The 23,845-nt window shown below is 39.7% G+C and overlaps 4 protein-coding genes across 4 annotated transcripts in view; 2 read left to right on the forward strand and 2 right to left on the reverse strand.

Annotated features, from left to right (window-relative positions):
* Positions 1-23,845, reverse strand: part of LOC309713828 (uncharacterized protein) — a 150,029-nt gene that overhangs the window by 23,715 nt on the left and 102,469 nt on the right. The window lies entirely within an intron of this gene.
* On the reverse strand, positions 798-2,091 carry LOC309713653 (GTPase IMAP family member 7-like). Its single transcript, XM_082545449.1, has 2 exons — positions 2,037-2,091; positions 798-1,951 (listed from the first exon to the last, which is right to left on the reverse strand). Exons 1-2 carry the CDS (start codon positions 2,053-2,055, stop codon positions 1,254-1,256), a joined length of 717 nt encoding a protein of 238 aa, XP_082401575.1. The 5' UTR covers positions 2,056-2,091; the 3' UTR covers positions 798-1,253.
* Positions 2,213-4,431, forward strand: LOC309714833 (uncharacterized protein). The gene is made up of 4 exons (XM_082547560.1): positions 2,213-2,259; positions 2,397-2,826; positions 3,055-3,140; positions 3,574-4,431. Exons 1-4 carry the CDS (start codon positions 2,250-2,252, stop codon positions 4,155-4,157), a joined length of 1,110 nt encoding a protein of 369 aa, XP_082403686.1. The 5' UTR covers positions 2,213-2,249; the 3' UTR covers positions 4,158-4,431.
* LOC309714832 (GTPase IMAP family member 6-like) lies at positions 12,129-14,173 on the forward strand. Its single transcript, XM_082547559.1, has 5 exons — positions 12,129-12,155; positions 12,323-12,770; positions 12,988-13,043; positions 13,181-13,231; positions 13,361-14,173. The coding sequence occupies exons 1-5, from the start codon at positions 12,146-12,148 to the stop codon at positions 13,930-13,932; spliced, it is 1,137 nt and encodes a 378-aa protein (XP_082403685.1). The 5' UTR covers positions 12,129-12,145; the 3' UTR covers positions 13,933-14,173.

Genomic DNA, 23,845 nt, shown 5'->3' on the forward strand with positions numbered 1-23,845 from the left:
GACTTTTCAGTGAATTTTTAGGACATCCTGATAATAAAGAATTACAGTGGTCCAGTCTAGAAATAATAAATACATGAACTAGTTTTTCAGTGTCATCTGAGCCAGGATGTTTCTAAAATTAAAAACGATGTAAGGAAATTATTTCTCAGGAGAGAAATTTTAAATGATTAAGATTCAAACACTAAATGACCAAACCATTAAATTATAAATGTCACCTCTTTTATTTACATAGAATATTGAGTCATTTTGTCAGTTCAAAATAGATCAACTAAATACTGAATAATAGAAAAACCTAATTCTGAACTACACTTTGAGAAATCCACATTTGACTTTTACAGTCAGTAATATCTTCTCTTTGAGTTCATTAGTTTTTTCTCCTTTTTATTAACACAGTGGTATTGTCTTTTTGGCATTTAAAAATATGTACATAGCCCAATGAATAATTTAAATTAAAATCTAAATAACTAAACATCCCAAATATATAAATGTAGTAAAATAAAGAATTTTTGAGGAAAAACTCACTCATAAGTTGCACCTTATCTCTCATGGAAAATGAAATGTTGATTTTGAGCTGTTCAATTCAACATTGTTTAACTAACAGAGCTCCAGTTAAAGGAACTAAATGAATAGAATTTGCATGTATTTGTACATGTATATATTTTGAAAAATGTGTTTGTCCATGTTGTAATGTGAAAAATAGAAAAATAGAAAAAAATATTAAGAGAAAAAGATATCAATTTTATCAATTTTATTATTGACATAATCATGATGATGTTGTCCAAAACCTAACCCTTAACCCTATATTTTCAAAACATTTATAAATGGTTAATTGTATAACTTAATGAAAAGTCAACATTAAATATATGCACTATATTTCTAATGAAGTTTACAGTGATAATGAATACACACAATTCACATTTAATGCATAATACATTAATTAATGAATTTACATAGTGCAAAGTTTTAAATACACAATAAACTGTCATGATCACACATCCACTACAAATTGGACCAGATCCACCTAAGACAAAATATACTTTAGAAGCAGAGCTCATATTGTGATTATTATTTATTTTAAAATGCTTTTGTCTGTACCAAAACACCAAGAAGCAAAACAACATCATCAAAATATTTTTTTTACATTTTTTTCATACATCCAAGTTTATTGATGCTACACAGCAATATACATCGTAGGTCTGTGTCAGAGACTCCTAATCGATACATGCTGAGCCTAGATTCTTCATTACAATAGTTTAATCTCTGTGAAGAATGAGAAAAAAATTTTGAATACGCTTCAGTAGGGCCTCAAGGAACTCATACTGAACAGCCTTAAGTCCCATGATACCTGCAGCCTCCACCTCCTTGTACATGGCATCTGTGTAGTGCTTGCCCCCATTTGCTGCCACCATGTCATCAATCTTGTTGACCAGCTCCACCACCTGCGTTCTGTCTTTGCTGGTGTTTTCAAAGATGTGGAACCTGTTTCCACAGCTTTGGATGATGCGACGAAGTCCTTCCTCAGCTTCACGTACGTACTCCTGTATGGTCATGTCACCAAGATCACCACCGCGAGTGAACAGCACGATCATGTGCTGATTTGCAGCCTGGCCAAACAGCTCCTGCAGGGCTTCTACTGAGTTTTTCTCTTCTTTGGTGAATCGACCCACTTGGATGACCAACAGGAACACATGAGGACCGGGACAGGAGACTTCAACACAACGCACAATTTCTCTTTTGATGAACTCATTTGATTTTGCAGTGTCCAGGATCCCTGGTGTGTCTACAACACTAACTACCCTGTTACCCCACTGAGTCACACCTTTCTGACAGACCTCAGTCACTGACCGTGATAAAGGAGAAGATCTGAAATATCTGTCTCCCAGAATGGTGTTTCCAACAGCACTCTTACCCACACCGGTCTTTCCAAGCATCACAATCCTCAAATCAGGACCTGAAACACAAATTACAACCTTGATTTAACCTGTATACACAACAAAAAACAATCATACAGACAGAAGATTAACTTTGAGTCTTACCTGCTGGAAATTTAGCCATCTTAATGTCACTGTTTTCACTGCACGTGTGAGCGAGAAGAATGTTAAAGCTTCTTTTCAACACATGGTTTATTTATAGCTCCACAGCTGACACACCTCCAGCATTTGCATAACAGGTACATATAATAAAGAGAGAGTGCAGCACAGCCTGCAGAAGACACCGTGCAGAGTTTTGACACACCAGACTAATGAAATATGTCTGAAGGTAAGTTTATTTGAAAAGGTTTCTTTGCTTTATAGCTGTTTTTTTTAACAGTTTTAATGATTGAATTTTGTAGCAGTAGAGAGAAAATGTTGCTCTTAAACAGTGTCAGAGAAAAAGGATTTTGTGTTTGTTCACAGACAAAATTTCAGTCGTCATCCTGGGAAATGGGAAGTCTTTGAAGAAAGCGTTAATAACCAACATCCTGGAAGATGACATATCTGTGCTATCCACAAGAAAGATTCTAACAAAAACCAAGATATATGAAAACGAGACATATGTTTTCACATGCATGCCAGATTTGGACGTGCAATGTGATGACATAAAACAACAATTTGCTATGAATCCAGACCCTGACATGTGTTTGTTGGTGGTAAGATGTGACTTTTCAGTAGAAAATGTGTGGAATCAGATAGAATATCTGAGCAAGAAAAGTGGAACACCTACAGATACATTCACAGTTGTGCTGCCTTTGAGTTCTAAACCTACAGAGTACCCATTCAAGAATATGACCATGGAGCAGCTTTACAGAGAACTGCCTTACAAACAGCGGGGGTTAAGTCATAAGAGGTAAACCTAAAAAATCAGTAACATATAATGAATATTTATGATATCACATAAGTTTGCATAAGAAGAACAGTGTTTTATTTAATCTGAGTAATCATATTAATTCATTAGTTATTAGGTTTATTATTATATATATATATATATATATATTGTAATGTTTCAAACATAATAGATCTTTTGCCCAAAAAACAAAGTTTCCTGGTGAGTTAATTTAGTTCTGTTATATTACAGGTCTGCTGCAGATCCCCAATCTATGACAGCTTTGGGAGACCTCAGCTTAAATTCATGTTTAAGAAGCAAACATGAATGGATGGAAGGCAAGACTCAGCTTTATCAGCAGTATCTCACAATATTGTCGTGTTCTGTGTGTGGATGTGTATGTCAAAAACATTTCTTTAGCCTTTTTATAAAAGTGGCAGATGTAACAAAGAGCCCTACACTATCCCCGTACATAGTTTCAAATGTGGGACATTTTTTGAAATTTTTATCTCTATTATTAACATTTTTTTTTTTACTTTTTATCTAATCAGGAAGTTAAAATATTGAGATAAAGAGTCTCTTGTGCAGGAATAGCATGGTGTAATTATGCGAACTGCATGCAGATATAATTATGTGTATACTTAAATGCGTATTTAACTGTTCAGATAAAAGTCTTGTAAGTGTTTTAGCTGTAGATGATTATTCTTCAGATCTGGAAAGAATATTTATTTCTATTTCACTGTCACTTATTTTTGTTCTTCATTGACACAGAAAATCACTTTGATACCAAAGTGAACCTAGTTCTTCTGGGAATGACCGGTACGGGAAAGAGTGCCAGTGGAAACACCATCCTCGGAAAGAAATTCTTCAAGTGTAAGCCGAGTACAAAGCCGGTCACCACAGAGTGCCAAGTGGCAGAATCAAAGATAAATGGCATACATGTACGTGTCATTGATAACCCAGACATCTTTGATGATGACATCAACCCACGAGTTTGGGACACACATGTAAAAAAGTGCAAACAGCTTTGTGAGTCAGAACCATGTGTGTATTTACTTGTGATGCAAGCAAGCAGATTTACAGATGGTGAGAGAAACATAATAGAAAAGCTAGAAAAAGCTTTTGCAAGCAAAGTTAGAAAACAAACAATCATCCTGTTCACCAGAGGAGACGACCTGCACTGTGCAAACATTAAGCTGGAGGATTTTCTTCACTCCTGCCAACCTGGTCTGAAAGAAATAATTCAGAAGTGTGACAACAGGTGTGTTGTTTTTGAGAACAGCAGGCCAACATCACATCAAGTGGCAATTTTAATGGAGAAAGTGATCAGGATGATCCAAGAACAGCAGCAATGATAACACTATGAAGTGCTTGGATATGATAAGTTGTTAAACAGAAAGATATAAACAGAGCATGAAATACTAGCCTGAACTGTTCAGTTAGAAATGTTTTCTTTTGTTTCCCTTTTTATTTGCCTTCGTCAAAATCAGCCTTTAATCAGCGACTGATTATGAATTCGGTTGTTATTGAAACTGGTGCATGGAGTTTGTCTCTTATTGTGTTTCTGTTTATAGCCTGTTGATGTAAATCATTCATGTTAAATTCACCAATAAAATGAAGTTTGGTAAATATTCATTGTTGACCAAAGGTTTTTCAAGTAACAGAGACCCTTTGATGATTCAAACATACCTTTGAAAAAACCTATATCTAACAATAATAGCACTAGTAATAAGAATACATACAGTAATCATAGCAAAAAAAAAATGAGCATTTGATGTTTGTGGATTGAACACTTGCAAAGACTCAGTGAAAATTTAAATAATTAAAATATGCAGATGTTAAACAAATATGTAGGACTTCTTTCTACTATTTGCAAAATATCTCTAAAATATGAGATATCCTGACTCAGAGTGACACCCAAAATCTAGTTCATGCACTTCTTGCTTCTAGGCTGGACGACCGTAATTCATTATTATCAGCATGCTCTAAAAACTTCCTAAAAGCCTTCAGTTAATCCAAAATGCTGCAGCAAGAGTACTGGCAGAGACTAGAAATGTTAGGATTTTGAGTTTATTATATTATTTATAATTTCTAGTCTTTGGTTTCTTTGAGTTCTGTCTTATGGTTTTTGTCTCTGTCTTCTCTAGTTGCTCTGTCTCCCCTGTCAGCTGTATCCCCTTGTCTAGTTCGCGTCTCTGTGTATCCTCAGTTGCTATATCCCCGTGTCCAGTCAGTGTCTGTGTCTGCACTGGTCCCACGTCTCTGTTCCCTCTGTTACAGTGCGTGCGAGTCTGTGTCTTTAGTTCAGTCTGTGTCATGTTTCCTGTTTTATTTTGAAAGTCCATGTCTGATGTTAATGTATCTGGTTTCGCTTCCCCTTGTCTCGTTAGGCCTGATTTGCCCCAGCTGTGTTTCCCTCCTGTTACTCATTCCCTGATTGCTCCCTCTGTGTATTAAAGCCCTGTGTTTCTCTGTGTCTGGGTTGCGATCTACCGTTTACCTAGCTGTGTGTTCTGTCAGTCCTCCGGTTTAAGTTTATTTAGATTTTTTCCAGTTATGTTATATTTTGAGTTTTACATTAAAGCTGTTTTGAGTTCACGACTGTCTCCTGAGTCTGCACCTTGGGTCCTATTCCTGTCTGCACACAGCCACTCATAACAAGAAAGAGAGAGCATGTTTCTCCTATTGGCTTCCCTTCATTGGCTCCCTGTTAAAACCAGCATATCCAGCTAGCATGGGCTAAAATAAAAATCAGCTGGAAAACCATCCGGACCTGGGGCTTTATTGTCTCGGTGATGCTGTATGGCTTCATGGAAGTCAGACATTGACACAGGTGGATCCAGAGCTACAATCTGTTCATCATTTAAATTCTGTAGATTTATATTGCTAAGAAATTCTTCAAAAGCAATGATGGAGGGAATAATCTGTGATGCTGTGAAGCTTTATAAAACTCATAAAAAGATGTATTTATTTGTTGTGGATCATGAGTAATGTTCCCAGTTGACTCTTTAATAGAATAAACAGTTGTGTTTTTATTTATTGATCATTACCCATTAGCAAGGAATTTCCTAAATTTATTACCACGTTCAAAGCTCTCCAATTGCAGATTTGCAACAATAACCATGTTCTTCTGTTAATTATTTCATTTCATTTAATTCTAGCTTTAGTTTTCTCATGGTGTTAATTATATGTTCTTGTGGCGAGGAAGCAGATTCTAAAGATTACATTTTTGTTTTTAGTACAAGTGTTTGTTCTTTTTCTTATGAGAAGAGTAAGGTATTATTTTGACTCTTTTCTGTCTCAGAGAGTTCGACTCAGTGAATGATTGCTGATAGTGTCTGTAATATCTCTTGTAATCCATCTGTTAACTAAAAAGTAGTCTATACAAGAATGTGTAATCCCTGAGAGGCGACATGAACACCAAGCATCACAAAGACCTAAATCACTCACATGTTGTTTAAGAATGTCTGCAGTCTGGCACTTCTTTTGACTCACTGAACCTGTCAATTTCTAGATTCAATACCAGATTGAAGTCTCCTCCTATTATAAGTGTGGTTTCAGAGTGATCCAAAAGTGAAGAAAAGAAGTGATGAAAAAAGGACGAGTCGTTGTCAATTTGGTCCATACAGTTCAATCAATCAATCAATCAATCTTTATTTATAAAGCACTTTTCATACAGAGAAAATGTAGCACAAAGTGCTTTACATAGTTAAAAGCAGCCGTCTGCACCGGGAGCCGGTCACAGACCGCAGCCTCCAGGCTGGGCACACAGCAGGAGGGAGGCAAAGGAGCCCCCCAGCCAGGCTGAGAGGACCCCAGAGACCCAGCAGCCACGGTCAATAACAGCCCCGGTGGAGAGAGCGCCCTCCGAGGAAACACTGGAGATATGACGCAATACAATATATATAGGGTAAAATGATAAAATAAATAAGAACAGGATACAATATAAATATAAATATAAATAGAATAAGAAGATTAAAAAATGAATAAGAATAAAATCAAACAAATATTAGGTAAATCCTAAATTAATAATAAAATAGCAGGATAGAATAAATAAGCATAAAATAAATAAACGCTAAGTAAAAGCTAAATTAAAAAGGTGGGTCTTGAGCCTGTTCTTGAAAACATGTACGTTCTCTGCGGCCCTGAGCTCCTCCGGCAGGCTGTTCCACAGACGAGGACCATACCACTGAAAAGCTGCCTCTCCGTGAGTATGTGTCCTGACTTTAGGGACAATCAAAAGGCCAGCACCAGAGGACCTCAGGGTCCGCGAGGGTTCGTATGGTAAAAGCAGATCTGAGAGATAGGAAGGCCCAAGACCATTAAGACATTTAAAAACCAATAAAAGAACTTTAAAATCGATCCTGAAACACACGGGGAGCCAGTGCAGCGATTCTAAAACCGGTGTAATGTGGGCCCGCCCTCTGGTCTTCGTCAGCACACGAGCTGCCGAGTTTTGCAAGAGTTGTAAAGTTGAAATATTCTTCTTAGGAAGACCAGAGAGCAGGGCATTACAGTAATCAATGCGACTGGTAATAAAAGCATGCATCAGCATCTCCGTGTTGGCCCGAGAGAGAATAGGGCGGACTCTGGCTATATTTTTTAGATGATAAAATCCAATTTTAGTTACATGTTTAATATGTGGGATAAAACCAAGCTCAGAGTCAAAAATAACACCCAGGTTTTTCACTTGTAGCGAAGGACATAGTGAAAATGCCTCTAATTTAGACAAGAGTTTCTCTCTCTGAGCCTCAGGACCGACAATTAAAACTTCAGTTTTGTCCTGGTTAAGTTGTAAAAAGTTTTCTGCCATCCAAGATCTTATATCCAAGATACAGTTAAAGAGGGCATCCATTTGTCTGGTGTCATCAGGAGACACGGAGATGTACAGCTGCGTGTCATCAGCGTAACTGTGGAAGTTCACTCCATGCCTCCTGATGACACCGCCGAGAGGGAGCATATACAAATTAAAAAGTACAGGGCCTAGAACCGACCCTTGAGGCACACCACATGTCATTTTATGGATCTTAGAGGAGCATGTATCCATACTCACCATAAAAGTTCTGTCAGAGAGATAGGAAGTGAACCAGTTGTGTACAGCACCAGAGAGGCCCACCATGTGTTTCAGTCTGTTTAAAAGAATAGCGTGGTCTACTGTATCAAAGGCTGCGCTTAGATCCAGTAGCACCAGGACTGAGAGCTTTTGGGAGTCCCAGTTACATCTAAGATCATTTAAAACCTTTATGAGAGCCGTCTCTGTGCTGTGGTTCACCCTAAATCCAGACTGGAATATCTCCAGGATCTGTCTATCATTGAGAAAATCAGTAATCTGAGTAAAAACAAGTTTTTCTAAGATTTTACTTAAAAATGGTAAGTTGGATACAGGTCTGTAGTTATTAAAATCATTACAATCCAAATTGCTCTTCTTCAGAAGGGGCCTCACCACCGCCGTTTTAAAGGCAGCAGGGAAGACACCCAACTGAAGAGAGCAATTCATCATGCATAAAAGCTCAGCCTCAAAAAATCCATAAAGTGTTTTAAAGAGTGAAGAAGGAATTGGATCTAAAAGACATGTGGTGGGTCTCACTGTGGAGAAAACCTTCTGAAAGTTCTCAGCATTAACCAGGACAAAGCTGTCCAGTGTCTCCTCAGGTACAATCGAGCCCTCAGATGTATTTAAAATCATATCACGATTAGATAAAATATCAGATCTGATGGCGCTGATTTTTCCCCTGAAGTGGTCTGCAAACTGCTCACAGAGTGAGTCTGTGGGGGTTCTTTGGGAGCTGTTAAAATCAGGGTTAAATAAATGATCTATGGTGGAAAAGAGGACCTTGGGATTATTTTTGTTAATACTGATTATTTTGGCGAAGTATGAATTTCTTGACTTCCTTAATGTATTATTGTACACTTTAAGTTGCTCGCAAAATATTTGATGGTTGATATTATTTTTAGTTTTCCTCCATCTCCTTTCTGCTGCCCTGCAATTTCTTTTGAGTTTTTTGACTTCTTCGTTTCTCCAAGGTGATGCATGTTTTACGTTAATCTTTTTGGTGGTGAGTGGAGCAACGGAGTCAAGGCTTTTCTTCAGTTTGCTGTTGAAATAACTAAAAATCAAATCGTAGGATGCAGGTAAAATCACAGGGGGGCATTCGTCTAAAACCCTGGTAAAATTTGCAGCCACTTCAGAGGTTAGATAGCGCCTCCTCACAGTTCGCACCGAGGTCTCCCGCTGAATAAAACCGGTGATGTTAAAAAACACACAGTAGTGGTCAGAGACAGCCAAGTCAACAACAGAGGACACGCTGGTGGACAGCCCATGGGTGATGACCAGGTCCAGAGTGTGTCCTCTGTTGTGAGTCGGCTGCGTGACGTGCTGGATAAAATCCAAACAGTGAAGAATGTTTAAGAATTCTTTTGTTGCAGGGTCAGAAGGATTATCTATGTGCAGGTTAAAATCACCGGTTAAAATTATCATGTTATATTTTGAATGTATGTTTGTTAAAAATTCTGAGAATTCCTTGATAAAAGCAGCGCTGTCTTTAGGTGGTCTATAAACTGTGACAGATAAAACTGGAGGGCTGCTGAAAACAATAGCATGGAATTCAAAAGTGGTAAAATGATCAAATAAAATTTGTTTGGTGGTGAGTGTGTTGTTGGCTAAAGATGCAGTCCCACCACCTCTCTTACCACTTCTAATAGAAAAAGAGAAATTAAAATTTGGTGGGGAGGCCTCAGTGAGAACAACTGGTGCATCCGAACCCAGCCATGTTTCAGTTAAAAATAAACAGTCAAGTTTATTATCTAAAATTAAATCATTAATAATAAAAGACTTGTTCGACAGAGAGCGTACATTTAAAAGTTAGTTCCATATGTATTTGGAAATACATATTTAGTTATTTATTTTTAATCTTTTTTACCTGTCTACTTAAACCTACTTAAACCTATTCCATTTGTAGTTATATAATGGACATGGATATAATGTAGAGTCTCAGCTTTCATATAGAAAATTCTATGTATAGAAAACTATTCCGCGCATAATTAAAACAGGTCCGCGGCTCCCAACCGTAGTAAAGGGACCTCTGGCTATTACGTCGGGTTCATGTCGGGCTCGTAACCAAAAACTAGCTTTACTTTGTTGTCTGGGTCAACTTTGCTAGCGAGAGACAGAGAGAGGCGTTGAAAGACTGCTCCAACGGAACTTATTGTTTCAGAGGAAAACACGAACACGGTGTACGGTCGAGTCTCAATAGATTACTTACAACTGGGCTACACTGCCCATGAGGCTACATTCTTTAGGGCTATGCCTGTAACACTCTGCCTGTTGCCTTTATATTGAATAATGTTTTGAACAATAATTTTTAAAAATATTTCTTCACGTCACTAGGCGGGCTGCAAGTAGAGGTCGCGAGATTGAGACCCAGGCTTTAGAGCCTCTTAATGTGTGTTTTATTTGGGTTTCCACCAGTGTGGAATTACCAAAAATAGATAGCAGACAACCTAGGGTGACCAACCGTCGTCTTTTCCCCGGACATGTCCTCTTTTCATGTTTTGATAAAAATGCCCAGGTTTCCCTATATTCCGACAGATATTTGTGACGTCATCCCCGAGTTGATGCTTTGTGAGTGCTTGTTTTGCGCTCACAAACGGGACAGACAGCATGCAGCAACGCGCCTAATGATGTTTAAAAGATCTCTAAAAGAAAGTCCATCTTTTCAGACGAACTGGAAAATAAATTTCCCTCGTACCAACCCAGTACTGGTAATTTTTCTTCTGCAGATGAGGCATTATTTCTGTAACATTATTTAATTCCAGAGGCTTTTAAGTTATTTTTTGCAATTGTTGACTTGTAAAAGGCTATATGACATATTTTATTTCACAATTCATTAACCGCACAGAGAAGACATCGTTGAAATATGTTAAATATGTTTCTTTAGGCAAGTTAAAACAGTAACTGTAACAGTTACTCATATTTTGTATTTTAAATACATAACGCCAGAACGTGTATTCTGTTACTCCCCAACACTGTCAATATAGCTACACCTCCTTGAGCTATACTGTAAAAGGTGTGAGGGAACTTTGGTAAGGTGGATGTGTGTGCAGATGATTTGGACATATGAGCTTCCTGTAGAAAGACAATGTCATTTAATCAATAAGTCTTTTAATGAAACCAACTCCATGTATTCCATGTAACAAACCTCAGGGTAATGAAAATAGACACGTCATTGTTTCCAGGGCCTTTTATGCCTTCTTTGGGATGCCTGGAAACACTACTCCATGAACTCACTAAGAACTTTAAAGTCTTTGTGTAGAATTTGTGCAGAACCTCTGTACAGAAGTCTCGACTGGCTCTCTGTTTAAAGGATCTGAGTCTTTGACCTATGGGGTTTTACCACAACTGATTAACAGAAACTGATGGTAGCTCCCCCCCTAATGATCTATGGCACTTGGAAATGTTTTGAAGGATTAATTTTTTTGGCCTGGGAAATAAGCCCCAGGGACCTGAATTTTTAGAAGCTATAATAACCTATTAGAACCTCAATAAGGTGGTTGCAAATAGTCATACCAAAAACAGGAAATGTCCACAAAATAAACTTTTAATTGTGACTTTAATTAATTGAAGATAGGACACTTTATTAAGTAAATTTTAAATAATTAAATCTAAACTGTTGCTAAATACCTACAGATGGTTTCTATTAGGTTTTAGTGAGACAGAGAGAGAACCACAGTGGGTTGGAAAAACAAGACCAAATCCACTGTTTCTTGCTGCAAAAATGCACTGTGTGAACCAGTCCTTGACTCGTCTGCGATGACCCAATGAAACTAATTTTTATCTGCAGAGGGTCTCTGTTCATCCTCTGACACAACCAACATCCAGCGTTACCAGTATCCAATCATCTATTGTGACATCATCTGATTTGAGCTTATCTTACTGTTCCCTCCCCCCCCTCCTCCCTTCATCGCTGTAGCAAAAGGTTTTTTTTTTATTACAATAGTCACATTTATACAACATAATTCACTTCACTTTTCATAATTTCAACTTTGACTTCTTCTTATCACGTTGAACAGAATTACACTCTTTTCCCCTGTTACAAACAAGTAAATACTTCCATTGTCACAGAGTGCTTGCTCATAGGGCGTCATGTAACTGGGGTTTTCTCCCCACAATATCACAGATGTTGTCATCTCAAGGCTGTGTTAATTTTTTTTCAGTCTTGTTGCTGCACTGCTAAGAAAGTATTTGCAGACTTTGACACACCTCCAGCATTTGCATAACTGGTTCATATAAAACAAACAGAGAGTGTCACAGCCTGCAGACATCCACACAGCCTCTGCCTGCAGCATGTCTCATAGTAAGTTTACTGTCACTGTTTCTGTAATGTTATATTTTTAAAAAGCATAATCCAAGTCAAAGCAACACTTTTATATCTACTAAATATTTATTGAAATCACATGTTTACATTTTATATATAGTGTTGTTACTATCAAAAAATAAAACTGTGATTCACTATTTTTACAGACAAGATTTCAGTTGTTGTCTTTGGAAAAACAGAGTCTTTGAAGAAAGCCCTAATAACCAACATCCTGGGGAAAGATTTGTCTGTGCTACCCACGAGAAAGATTCTCAAAAACATCGAGATATATGAGAATTATACATATGAGATCACATGTACACCTGACTTGTACTTATTCTGTGATGACATACAGGAACTATTTTCTGAGAATTCCCACAGTGACATGTGCTTGTTGGTGGTAGAGGATGGGTTTTCACCAGAAGATGTGGGGAAGCAAATAGAAGATTTGAGTAAGAAAACTGGAAAACCAAGAGAAGAGTTCACAGTCGTGCTGCCACTGACATGTGAACCCTCAGGTTACTGTTTCACATCCTGCACCATCCAGCAGCTTTTCAGTGAACTGGACAAACTGGCTAAACACAGACTACTGGTGCCAGGCTCTAAGAGGCAAAGGTGAAATTTGAGACTTGTTGAACTGTGACTGTTAACTTCATGCAAACACAATTTGAAGTATTTTCTTTATTTTAGCTCTGTACACAGATACTATAAAATGTTTGTATTTTATAGAGAAGGTTTGCATTTTTATTATTGTTATAAAAATAATTAAGTTTTTATAAAACAGTAAACAGCTGCCTGCTGAGTTTATAATTGCTCTGTAACAAAATTACAGGTTTGACTATGAATCACAAACAATGTCCAGATCACACAGTGACATAACAAAGCCAGGTAAACTCACATCTCTCTCAGGAGCGTCTTACCAACAAATACAAAAAGTTGTGCTGTTCCATGAATGAGAATATTTCACATGATCCCAGATATGTCATTAAAAACTGACAAAATTCTTTTATGCCCTTTTAATTCAGTTGGCAGTTTTAGCAAAGAATTATTTACACACACCAAGAAGAGTTTAAAAAGTAAGATGCATGTTTTTACAACGTAGCTGAATTTAAAGAAACCATACATGTTTATTTTGTCATTTATTCATTCTTAAGGTAGGATACCAACTGATTTCTTTCCATTATTATTTGTACATATCAATACAGGAAAGCGTGCTATCACCACAGTGAACCTTGTTCTACTGGGAATGGCTGGAACTGGAAAGAGTGCAAGTGGAAACACCATCCTCGGAAAGAAGAGCTTCATGTCTAAACCCAGTTCAAAGCCGGTCACCACAGAATTCCAGGTGGCAGAAACTGAGATGAAGGACTTACGTGTACGTGTGATTGATAGCCCAGATATCTTTGATGATGACATTGAAGCATCAGTTTGGGACAAACATGTAAAACAGTGTAAACAGCTCTGTGGGTCAGAACCCTGTGTGTATGTACTCGTGATGCATGTGAGCAGATTTACAGATGGTGAGAGAGACATCATGGAAAAGTTAGAAAAAGATTTTGGGAGTAAAGTTAAAGAAAAAACAATCATCCTGTTCACACGAGGAGGCGACCTGCAGCAGGCAGAAATCACCTTGAAGGATTTCCTTCACTCCTGCCAACCCGGTCTGAAAGAAATAGTTGAAAAGTGTGGAAACAGGTGTGTTCTCTTTGAGAACAGCAGGTCAAGTTCACAGGAAGTGGAAAAGCTGATTGACACGGTGATCGGGCTGTTAGAATAACAGGCAATATAGATAAAATCATGTGCTTAGACATTTGGCCTTTTTTCTGTAAAGCTATGAATAATTTAGAGGGTGAAAGTTTATTCTGCAAATTGAAGTGACAGATTATAACAAAACAGTTGCCTTCTATATTTTATTTACTACAGTAGCATTTAAACAAGAAGAGTTTCCTTTTTAAAATATGGTTACTTTAAAGAGTTTTTCAATTTTTTGTTAAACAAACTACTGACTTCCTCACATAGTTCTGCTCATTAGAGTGTAATAGAATCAAATAAATGCTGAATTTATTAAACTCAAGTTATTTCATGCACCTAGTGTTTCTTTGTTTTCCGATATTTTTACCAGGCAGATCTATCACACACTAAGATATTGAAATATTACACAAAACTCAGTGCTTTGACACACAATAGGTATTCATGTAAAGAGAGGTAACCAAATATTAAGGAAAAATGTTGTCCTTACAGTTCATACTTAATACTTGAAATAGTTTTCCCAGGATGTTTACCATGGCCGCCCAGGACAGAGAGATTATATATTTTGAAAGCTCAGTTCCTGGTTAAATTTAAATAAATAAATCATTTAATTGATAATAATAATAATCACAAATAATTTGTTGTATGTAAAGTTAGTACCATAAATCTTTCACCTATTTATCGAAACATTTTCCAATTATAGTTATATAATGGACATGGACTAAGTGTGTCCATGTCAGCTTTCATTTGAGGGTATCCACATTCAAACTGTGTTTAGGATTTTCAGCTAATTAACATGTGTCACCCACTTTTTAAAGGGACAAAAGTAATTGGACAATTGACAAAGGCTATTTCATGGGCAGGTGTTTGAAATTCCTTCATTATTAATTGAGCAGACAAAAGGTCGGGAGTAGATCTGAGGTGTAGTGCTTCCATTTGGATGATTTTGCTGTGAACAGACAACATACAGTCAAGAAGGTCTCCATGCAGGTGAAACAAGCCATCCTGAAGCAGAAAAAAACATCAGCGAAATTGCTACAATATTAGGAGAGGCAAAATCTACAGTGTGGAACATCCTGAGAAAGACACACGGCACTGGTAAACTCAGACCTGCACGTCCACGGAAGACAACAGTGGTGGATGATCCCAGACTCATTTCCATGATGAAAAGAAACCCCTTCATGACAGCCAAACAAGTGAACAACACTCTCCAAGAGGTAGGCGTATGGATATGAAAGTCTACCATGAAGACGACACTGCATGAAAGTAAATAAGACGGTTCACTGAAAGGTGAAAGCCACTCATAAAACTCAGGAATAGACAGGCTAGACTGGACTTTGCTAAAAACAAAAAAATCTAAAAAAGCCAGTACAGTTTGGGAAAAACATTCTCATGATAGATAAACGCAAGATCAACCTCTACCAGAAATGTGGCAAGAAAAAAGTACTGAGAAAGTGTGAAACAGCTCATGATCCAAAGCATACCAAATCAACTGTAAAACACAGCACAGGCAGTGTGATGGCTTGGGCGCGCATGGCTGCCAGTTGCACTGGGACGCTAAAGTTTATTCATGATGTGACACATGACAGAAGCAACACAATGAGCTCCTGAGGTGTTCAGAGACATACTGTCTGCTCAAATCCAGCTAAATGCAATCAAATTGATTGGCTGGTATTTCATAAAGCAGATGGAAAACGACCCAAAACATATGGCCAAAGCAACACAGGAGTTTATTAAAGTAAAGAATGACCAAATCAGTCACCTGATCTTAACCCAGCTGAACATTTCACTTGTCGGAGACTAAACTTCAGACATGCACACAGACAAGAAAGCTCCTTACCATGCATGGAGGGTTTCACCCCAAGTCCAGCACCCTGAGGCTGTATGCTAAGCGGAAGGAAGGAGGCCGGGGACTAGTGAGTGTCAGCACCACAGTCCAGGATGAGACAACGAACATCCAAGAATACATCACGAAGATGGCCCCAACTGACCGAGTGCTCAGTGAATACCTCAGGCAGCAGAAACCCAAGAAAGAGGAGGGAGACGAGGAACCATCATGGAAGGACAGGCCCCTGCACGGTATGTACCACCGGCAGATAGAGGAGGTGGCTGATATCCAGAAATCCTACCAGTGGCTGGACAAAGCTGGACTGAAAGACAGCACAGAGGCACTAATCATGGCAGCACAAGAACAAGCTCTGAGTACAAGATCCATAGAGGCTGGGGTCTATCACACCAGGCAAGACCCCAGGTGCAGGCTGTGTAAAGATGCCCCAGAGACAATCCAGCACATAACAGCAGGGTGCAAGATGCTAGCAGGCAAGGCATACATGGAACGCCATAACCAGGTGGCCGGCTTAGTGTACAGGAACATCTGTGCCAAGTATAACCTGGAAGTCCCGAGGTCAAAATGGGAGATGCACCCAAGGGTGGTGGAGAATGACCGAGCTAAGATCCTGTGGGACTTCCAGATACAGACGGACAAAATGGTGGTGGCTAACCAACCGGACATAGTGGTGGTAGACAAACAGAAGAAGACTGCCGTAGTGATCGATGTAGCGGTTCCGAATGACAGCAATATCAGGAAGAAGGAACACGAGAAGCTGGAGAAATACCAAGGGCTCAGAGAAGAGCTCGAGAGGATGTGGAGGGTGAAGGTAACGGTGGTCCCCGTGGTAATCGGAGCACTAGGTGCGGTGACTCCCAAGCTAGGCGAGTGGCTCCAGCAGATCCCGGGAATAACATCGGAGATCTCTGTTCAGAAAAGCGCAGTCCTGGGAACAGCTAAGATACTGCGCAGGACCCTCAAGCTCCCAGGCCTCTGGTAGAGGACCCGAGCTTGAAGGATAAACCGCCCGCAGGGGCGTGCTGGGTGTTTTTTTTTAAATTTTATTTATATATATATATATATATATATATATATATATATATATATATATATATATATATATATATATATATATATATATATATATATATATATATATATATTATAGAATAGAATTCAACTTTATTGTCATTGCACATGCACAGGTACAGGGCAACGAAATGCAGTTTGCATCCATCCAGAAGTGCTTTAGTGATATAGATATATTACAATATATATTAGCAATAATATAGATATGTGAGTATATTACAGAAATGGGTCTATTATGGTATGTTATAATGTACACGGTATGAAGTATGTTGTGAATATTCTATAACTATAAGTATGTACAGGCTGTAGTGAGTACAAGCTATGAACAGGATATAAATATGAAAAACTATACAGAATATGAAATAAATAACTTTACAGAATCTGAGATATACAGCTATACAGAAATGGGAACTATGCAAGTTGTAAACAGTTGTAGGATTAAAGATTATCGAATGTACAGAATGATTATTTACACAGAGCTATACAGTAGTGCAGTTAAGATAAGTGAGGGTGTAGATAGTTTCTACAGAGGCTATATAAAGTGCTAGTGGTTGTGAGTGGTGGTTCAGTCCATGTTATTATTGTGTTTGAGGGTACAGTTGTCCATTGTGGGTGTGTGTATGTTCAGTCCATGAGTTTAACGTGGGTCAGATGTCAGGAGGCAGAGTTCAGGAGTCTGACAGCTGTGGGGAAGAAGCTGTTCCGGTACCTGGTGGTCTTAGTCCGGAGGCTCCTGTGGCGCCTCCCAGAGGGCAGGAGGGTGAAGAGTCCATGTGATGGGTGACTGGGGTCTTTGATGATTTTCCCAGCCCTTTTCAGACACCGCTTCCTGTAGATGTCTTTTATGGCAGGAAGTGGTGCTCCGGCGATGCGCTGGGCAGTTTTCACGACCCTCTGCAACGCCTTCCGGTCCGAGGCAGAGCAGTTCCCGTACCAGACTGTTATACAGTTGGTCAGGATGCTCTCGATGGTGCAGCGATAGAAGTTCACCAGGGTGTATATATATATATATATATATGTGTACATATATATTTTGTCCGTCTGTATCTGGAAGTCCCACAGGATCTTAGCTCGGTCATATATATATATATATATATATATATGAAACACAACGAGCCAGAAACCAAAACACAGGGAACAAAGTCCAAAACAACAGCACTGAGGCCCAGGAACAGTCCAAAAGCAAACAAACAAAAGAGCCCACGAAAGGCGCAGAGGCCCAGGCAACAGTCTCGAAAAGTTCAGGGGGCCGGCCCGGAGGCTGACGGCACAACAGTCCAAACCCGGGCAGTTCAGGGGGGCGGCCCGGAGGCTGACGGCCCAAGAGCCCAGAAAACAATTCAGGAGGCCGGGCAGGCGGGAAGCATCGGCGGCGACGCAACAGATCAGGAGGGTGGCCGGGCAGGAGGCACCGGCGGCGACGTAGTTCAGGGGGCCGTCCATGATGGCGGCGTAGTTCAGGGGGCCGTCCATGATGGCGGCGTAGTTCAGGGAGCCGTCCATGATGGCAACGACGTCCAGTCATCGGCCGAACAGGACATGCAGGACGAGCAGGCCGGACAGGACGTGCTGGCCGGACCGGACATGCAGGACGAACAGGACCAGACGGCATGGGGACCTCAGGCGCAGACGAAGCTAGACGGAGCGAGGCAGGACCAGGCGACACCAAAGGCGAAGACACGGAGGCAGGACCAGACGACGCCGAAGGCGAAGACACGGAGGCTGGACCAGGCGGAGCTGAAGACACGGAGGCTGGACCAGGCGACGCCAAAGGCGAAGACATGGAGGCAGGACCAGGCGACGCCGAAGGCGAAGACACGGAGGCTGGACCAGGCGGAGCTGAAGACACGGAGGCTGGACCAGGCGAAGGTGGTGGCGCTGCAGGCGACGGCGTGGGAGCCGCAAGTGGTTGCTGGACGGGCCCCTCGGACCCTCAAGCGGAAGCAGGTTGCTGGATGGGCCCCTCGGACCCTCCAGCGGGAACAGACGGCTGAAGCGGTCCCTCGGACCCTCCAGCGGGAACAGACGGCTGAAGCGGTTCCTCGGACCCTCAAGCGGAAGCAGGTTGCTGGACGGGCCCCTCGGACCCTCCAGCGGAAACAAACGGCTGAGCAGCCAAGTTAGTTTTTTTTCTCCATACAGGTGACCCAGGTGTTTTTTTTTTTTTTTTGTTGTTGTTTTTCTTTCTTCCCCCCCTTCTCACCGTCTCTTCTCCCCTTTGGTTTTCTTTCTCTCCCTCTCTTTCTTTCATTCTTTCTCCCTGTCCTATCCCCCAGTCATGTCTGTCCTGTTTGTAGCAACTGAAAATAAAATAAATTCATAATTATAATAAAGGTCAATCAAATGGACCAATATGGCAAGGCCATGATGATCCACTTGGTAAAATAAATCCGCTTGGCATCTTTCTTGGCCTTAAGACATCAATTCTGATGGCTAAAGATCCAAACGGGACACAAAAAAAAAAAAAAAAAGACTGGAAACACCAGGTATTGAACATCCAACCATTGGATGAGGTAGACCTGCACTACTTCCTGAGCCACCTCCCCACAGAGCAGACAGGGCTAGCCCGGATCTGCTGGCTGACTTCCGGCATGGTAAGTGGTATGTCATCCAGATATGGGCCAGGACTGGTGTAGATGGCACTGTTTATGTTATGGCATGCCGCATCTGGCCCAATTGTGGCAATTGTGGTTTGGGGTATGTGGCCCAGGCTCATAGACAACAGGTGTGGCCCGGATCTGGCTTCAAACTGGGACTTCTGACTGACTGGTGTCATGGCAGGGTGTATGTCAACCAAATGTGGGCCAGTCTACATTGCTTGAGCAATATACTGGACTTTGATGAACTCCTGATGTGGTCTTTGGAATGTGAATGTTAGCTAAAAGTGCTAAGATGTACAAAAAAATGCTCGGCATATCGTTCTGAAGGTTCAAGATGATCCATTAAAAAACTGTGGGTAATATGCAACCTAAACTGAACAGTCACAAAAAAAAGTAACTAATATGATGTCAACCAGCTGAATCAGAATGATTAAGCAGGAGATGAAGAGAGTGAGCATTATGGAGACTGATATATAACTATAAACCTGTCAATATCAGTTATTTCATATTCTCTCAGTTACACATGGGAGAATTTCAGCTTTAATAAACAATAAACAATCATTGACAAAATTAAATGCTTTTCACAATATTTTCAGACAAAAATGGCAAAGAAAAGAAAATACATTTCAAACTTCATGCCATCATTTAAAAACAAGTCATTGACTGAAAATATGCATAAAACACACTATTTAAAATAAATTTAACACCAAACCATCAGGGTTGCAAACTCACTACAAATTGGAGCAGATGCAGTAGAGAAAAGCTCGTACTATGATTATTATTTCACTTTATAATGCTTTCCTCTTGAATACCAAAAGATAAATAATAATAATAATAATAATAATGGATTGGATTTATATAGCGCTTTTCTAGGCACCCAAAGCGCTTTACAATACCACTATTCATTCACTCTCACATTCATACACTGGTGGAGGCAGCTACAGTTGTAGCCACAGCTGCCCTGGGGCAGACTGACAGAAGCGAGGCTGCCATATTGCGCCATCGGCCCCTCTGGCCAACACCAGTAGGCAAGTAGGGTAAAGTGTCTTGCCCAAGGACACAACGACCAGGACAGAGAGCCCAGGGATCGAACCAGCGACCTTCCGGTTACAGATGCGATTCCCAACCCCCTGAGCCACGGTCGCCCCTGGCTCAGTTAAATAATGTAGACAGCTGTCTACACTGTAAGTCTGTGTCAGACTAGACTTACAAATGGGTACAGAAACTGTCCTGTTTAGACTAGATTCATCACTATTTATTACAATAATTTAATCTCCATGAAGAACAGTACGAAACATTTTGATACGCTGAAACAGCGACTCAGTGAATTTACACTCATCCACGGCCAATCCCTTACTGTGTGCTTCCTCCACCTGTCTATACATGGCGTTTGTGTAGCGTATGCCTCCATTTGCTGCCACCATGTCATCAATCTTCTTGACCAGCTGCTCCACCTGCTTTCTGTCACTGCTGGTGTTGTCAAAGACGTGGAACCTGTTTCCACAGCTCATAAAGGCTCATAACTGCCTGAGAGAACAAGATAAACATCAGCTGAAACCAGGCAATGACAGTTTTGCTGATTAATATGTATACAAGGAACATCCTGCTTTTCTTCCTCATGGCATGGCTTTAAGGAAGTGATTTCCTCACAGCAAACCTTCCTGAATGTTTGTGTTTCATTATGAGCTTCTTCAGGTGTCAGTGAAAACACTCTGGGTGGAATCCAACAGGTGTTACAGGTTTTTCCACATCATTATCAAACTTTCTGTCACATTTGTTCAGGTCCTACAACAACATCCCTGTTTTTTTCTAAGAAGCCTTGAACAATTTATTACTTGTAGATAGGCCAGTAGTTTCTTAATGAAAAGTAACAGCTGTGGTTTCCACTGTACTTCCTACATAGTAATCTAGCCACATTACAGATTTTATCTGAATTTCTATAAAACTAAATCCCTTTCTAAACCTAATTCTAAGTAAATAACAGTAATCATACTCATGAGAAAAACATATATGACAAAAGGATTCATTTCGTGTTTTTTTTTTTTTCATTTTTCTTATTTGAAAATAACTGGACGGTTCTCTTTTTTTCCTTGTTAGATTTGTTTTGAGAAAACAAATAAAGCACATAGACATATATTTTAAGTACAGAAAGCAACTGGCCAGTCTCTGTCACTAGCATAAAGTCAGATTAGATGTTAGCTAGAAAGCACTAAGATGTAGAAAAAAAAGTGCTTATATGAATTACTGAATGAGGATTTTTTTTAAGCACTACTCAAATAGAGTAGAAAAGTGCATTAAGGCAACCAGTGAATTTATCAGCACACTGGATGTATGATGGTAGAGCGCAATAGTAATCATCTGAAGATGTAGTTCTGTCTCCTTATAAAGATGACTTGGCTGAGCACAAACCACATTTTTGTGATTACTAATGATTCTCTGTTAGAAAATCAGAAAATGTCGTCATAGTGGCTTCAACTGTAACTACTTTAAAAGACACAAATCTTTCTTCCAGCTCCTGAAAACAATAGAATAATTGCTTATTTGTTTTCTGAGTGCTGATGATTGCATTGTTTTCTTTTTGGTGCCTTTTTTTAAAATTTACATGTTACAAGGAACTTCCTGGTTTTCTCTCTGACCACATGTCTTTAAGAAAAGTATTTCCTCACGAAAACCTTCCTGAATCTTTCCGTATGATTATGAGATTGTCTGTGGGTTTGCACCTACAGTTTACAAGTTTTTGTTTCACATCACCAACTTCTGTGACAACTTCCTGTCAAATTTGTTCCATCCTCTCACCAAAATCCTTGTTCCTTTTCAAGAGGCTATGAACGCCCATTAATGATTTTAATCATAGGAAAGTAGTGTTGGACCAAATGTTAAAAGATCACAGCACAACTTCGTGTTGGCTCATTGTGTCCAACAAAAATATCCAGAACACCTCAGATAGATTATTCTCTGAATGAAAAGTATGACAGCGATACTTTTGACTTCTAAAAAGTGGAAAAACTGTTCATAATAGATGATGTTCTTAAGAATCTCAGAATGGTGGCTGTAAAGAAGCCATTCTTAATGAAGGGACACTGGGAGAAAAGGCTGAGGGACAACAAGAAATTAGGTCTTAAAGAGTAATTAACCTGAATTTGAAAATTTTGGTTCAAATCATCAACATGTACCGAGGAGCTCTGGAGAGAGGTACTATAGAGAGTTTTTACAGCCATCTGTAAAACAGGGTGTAGGCTCTGTCATGGTTTGGTGTTGGAGATCTTGTCAAATCTGATAAAAAATTTGAAAACAAGAAAAGTAAGTATCTTGATGCATGCTCATTCATCCAAGTAAGGGCATCCCAAAATTCACTTCATCCGGAGGTAACGAAACGTTTCTCCCGCTGAAAACATTACGTCCAGATATACTGAATCAGCTTTTGAGGCAGAAAAGTAAGGTTAGATTTCGATGCACAATGTGATATCATCTGGAAAGAATGTGACTGGCAGTGGCTTAATTCTCTTCATGAGAATGATCTCAAACACACTGACACTGCAATAAAATCATACCTGGCTGGAAAAACACCATGAGTCAAGGTTTGGCCTTCCCAGAGTTTTCTAAATAAAAACATGACATGCTTAGCTTCTAGATCTAATCTGTGGTAAACACAATGACGCAAATCATTAATAAGCAGAGGAAATGTAACAACAGACAAACAGAGACTGCAGCGTGTTGTGCGCTCTGCTGAGAAGGTGATTGGCTGCAGACTCCCATCTCTGCAGGACCTGTACACCTCCAGGACACTGCGGCGTGCAGCTCGGATCTCAGCTGACCCTTCTCACCCTGGACACAGTCTGTTTGACCTGCTCCCCTCAGGCAGGAGGCTCCGGTCCATTCGCACCAGAACCTCTCGCCATAAGAACAGTTTCTTCCCCTCTGCTGTCGGACACATGAACAATAACCGTATGACTGTTCCCATCACTAACACATGACCCTACGCTGTGTTCACTGCATCATTCCATGTTTGGCACTGATCACCACCTGCACTCATGTATATATCATGTATATATTTATCTATTTAGCACTTTTAATTCTTATTCTTATTTTTATTTCATGTCTATTTAAGCGTAATTTATGACAGTATGTTTGCACTGAAGCACCGCAGCAATTTCCTAATGTTGTAAACCTGCTCAACATTTGGCAATAAAACCCTTTCTGATTCTGAATCTGATTCTGATTCTGATACAAAAGTTACTGACGTACATAGATCCAAAAACTCAGTCTTCCCAAAAAAGAAGATAACTGGGTCAATGCTGGTCAAATACGTAAATGGACAGATAAATATTATCTGTAAGAGACTTTATTCCAGACACAAGTGGATACCCCAGTATAGGTTTCAAATATTTTTTATTGATCTTATACAGTGTATGTTCTGTTTAGAG

This window comes from Aulonocara stuartgranti, assembly GCF_965226115.1.
Source record: "Aulonocara stuartgranti genome assembly, chromosome: 9".
NCBI classification, from domain to species: Eukaryota; Metazoa; Chordata; class Actinopteri; order Cichliformes; family Cichlidae; genus Aulonocara; species Aulonocara stuartgranti.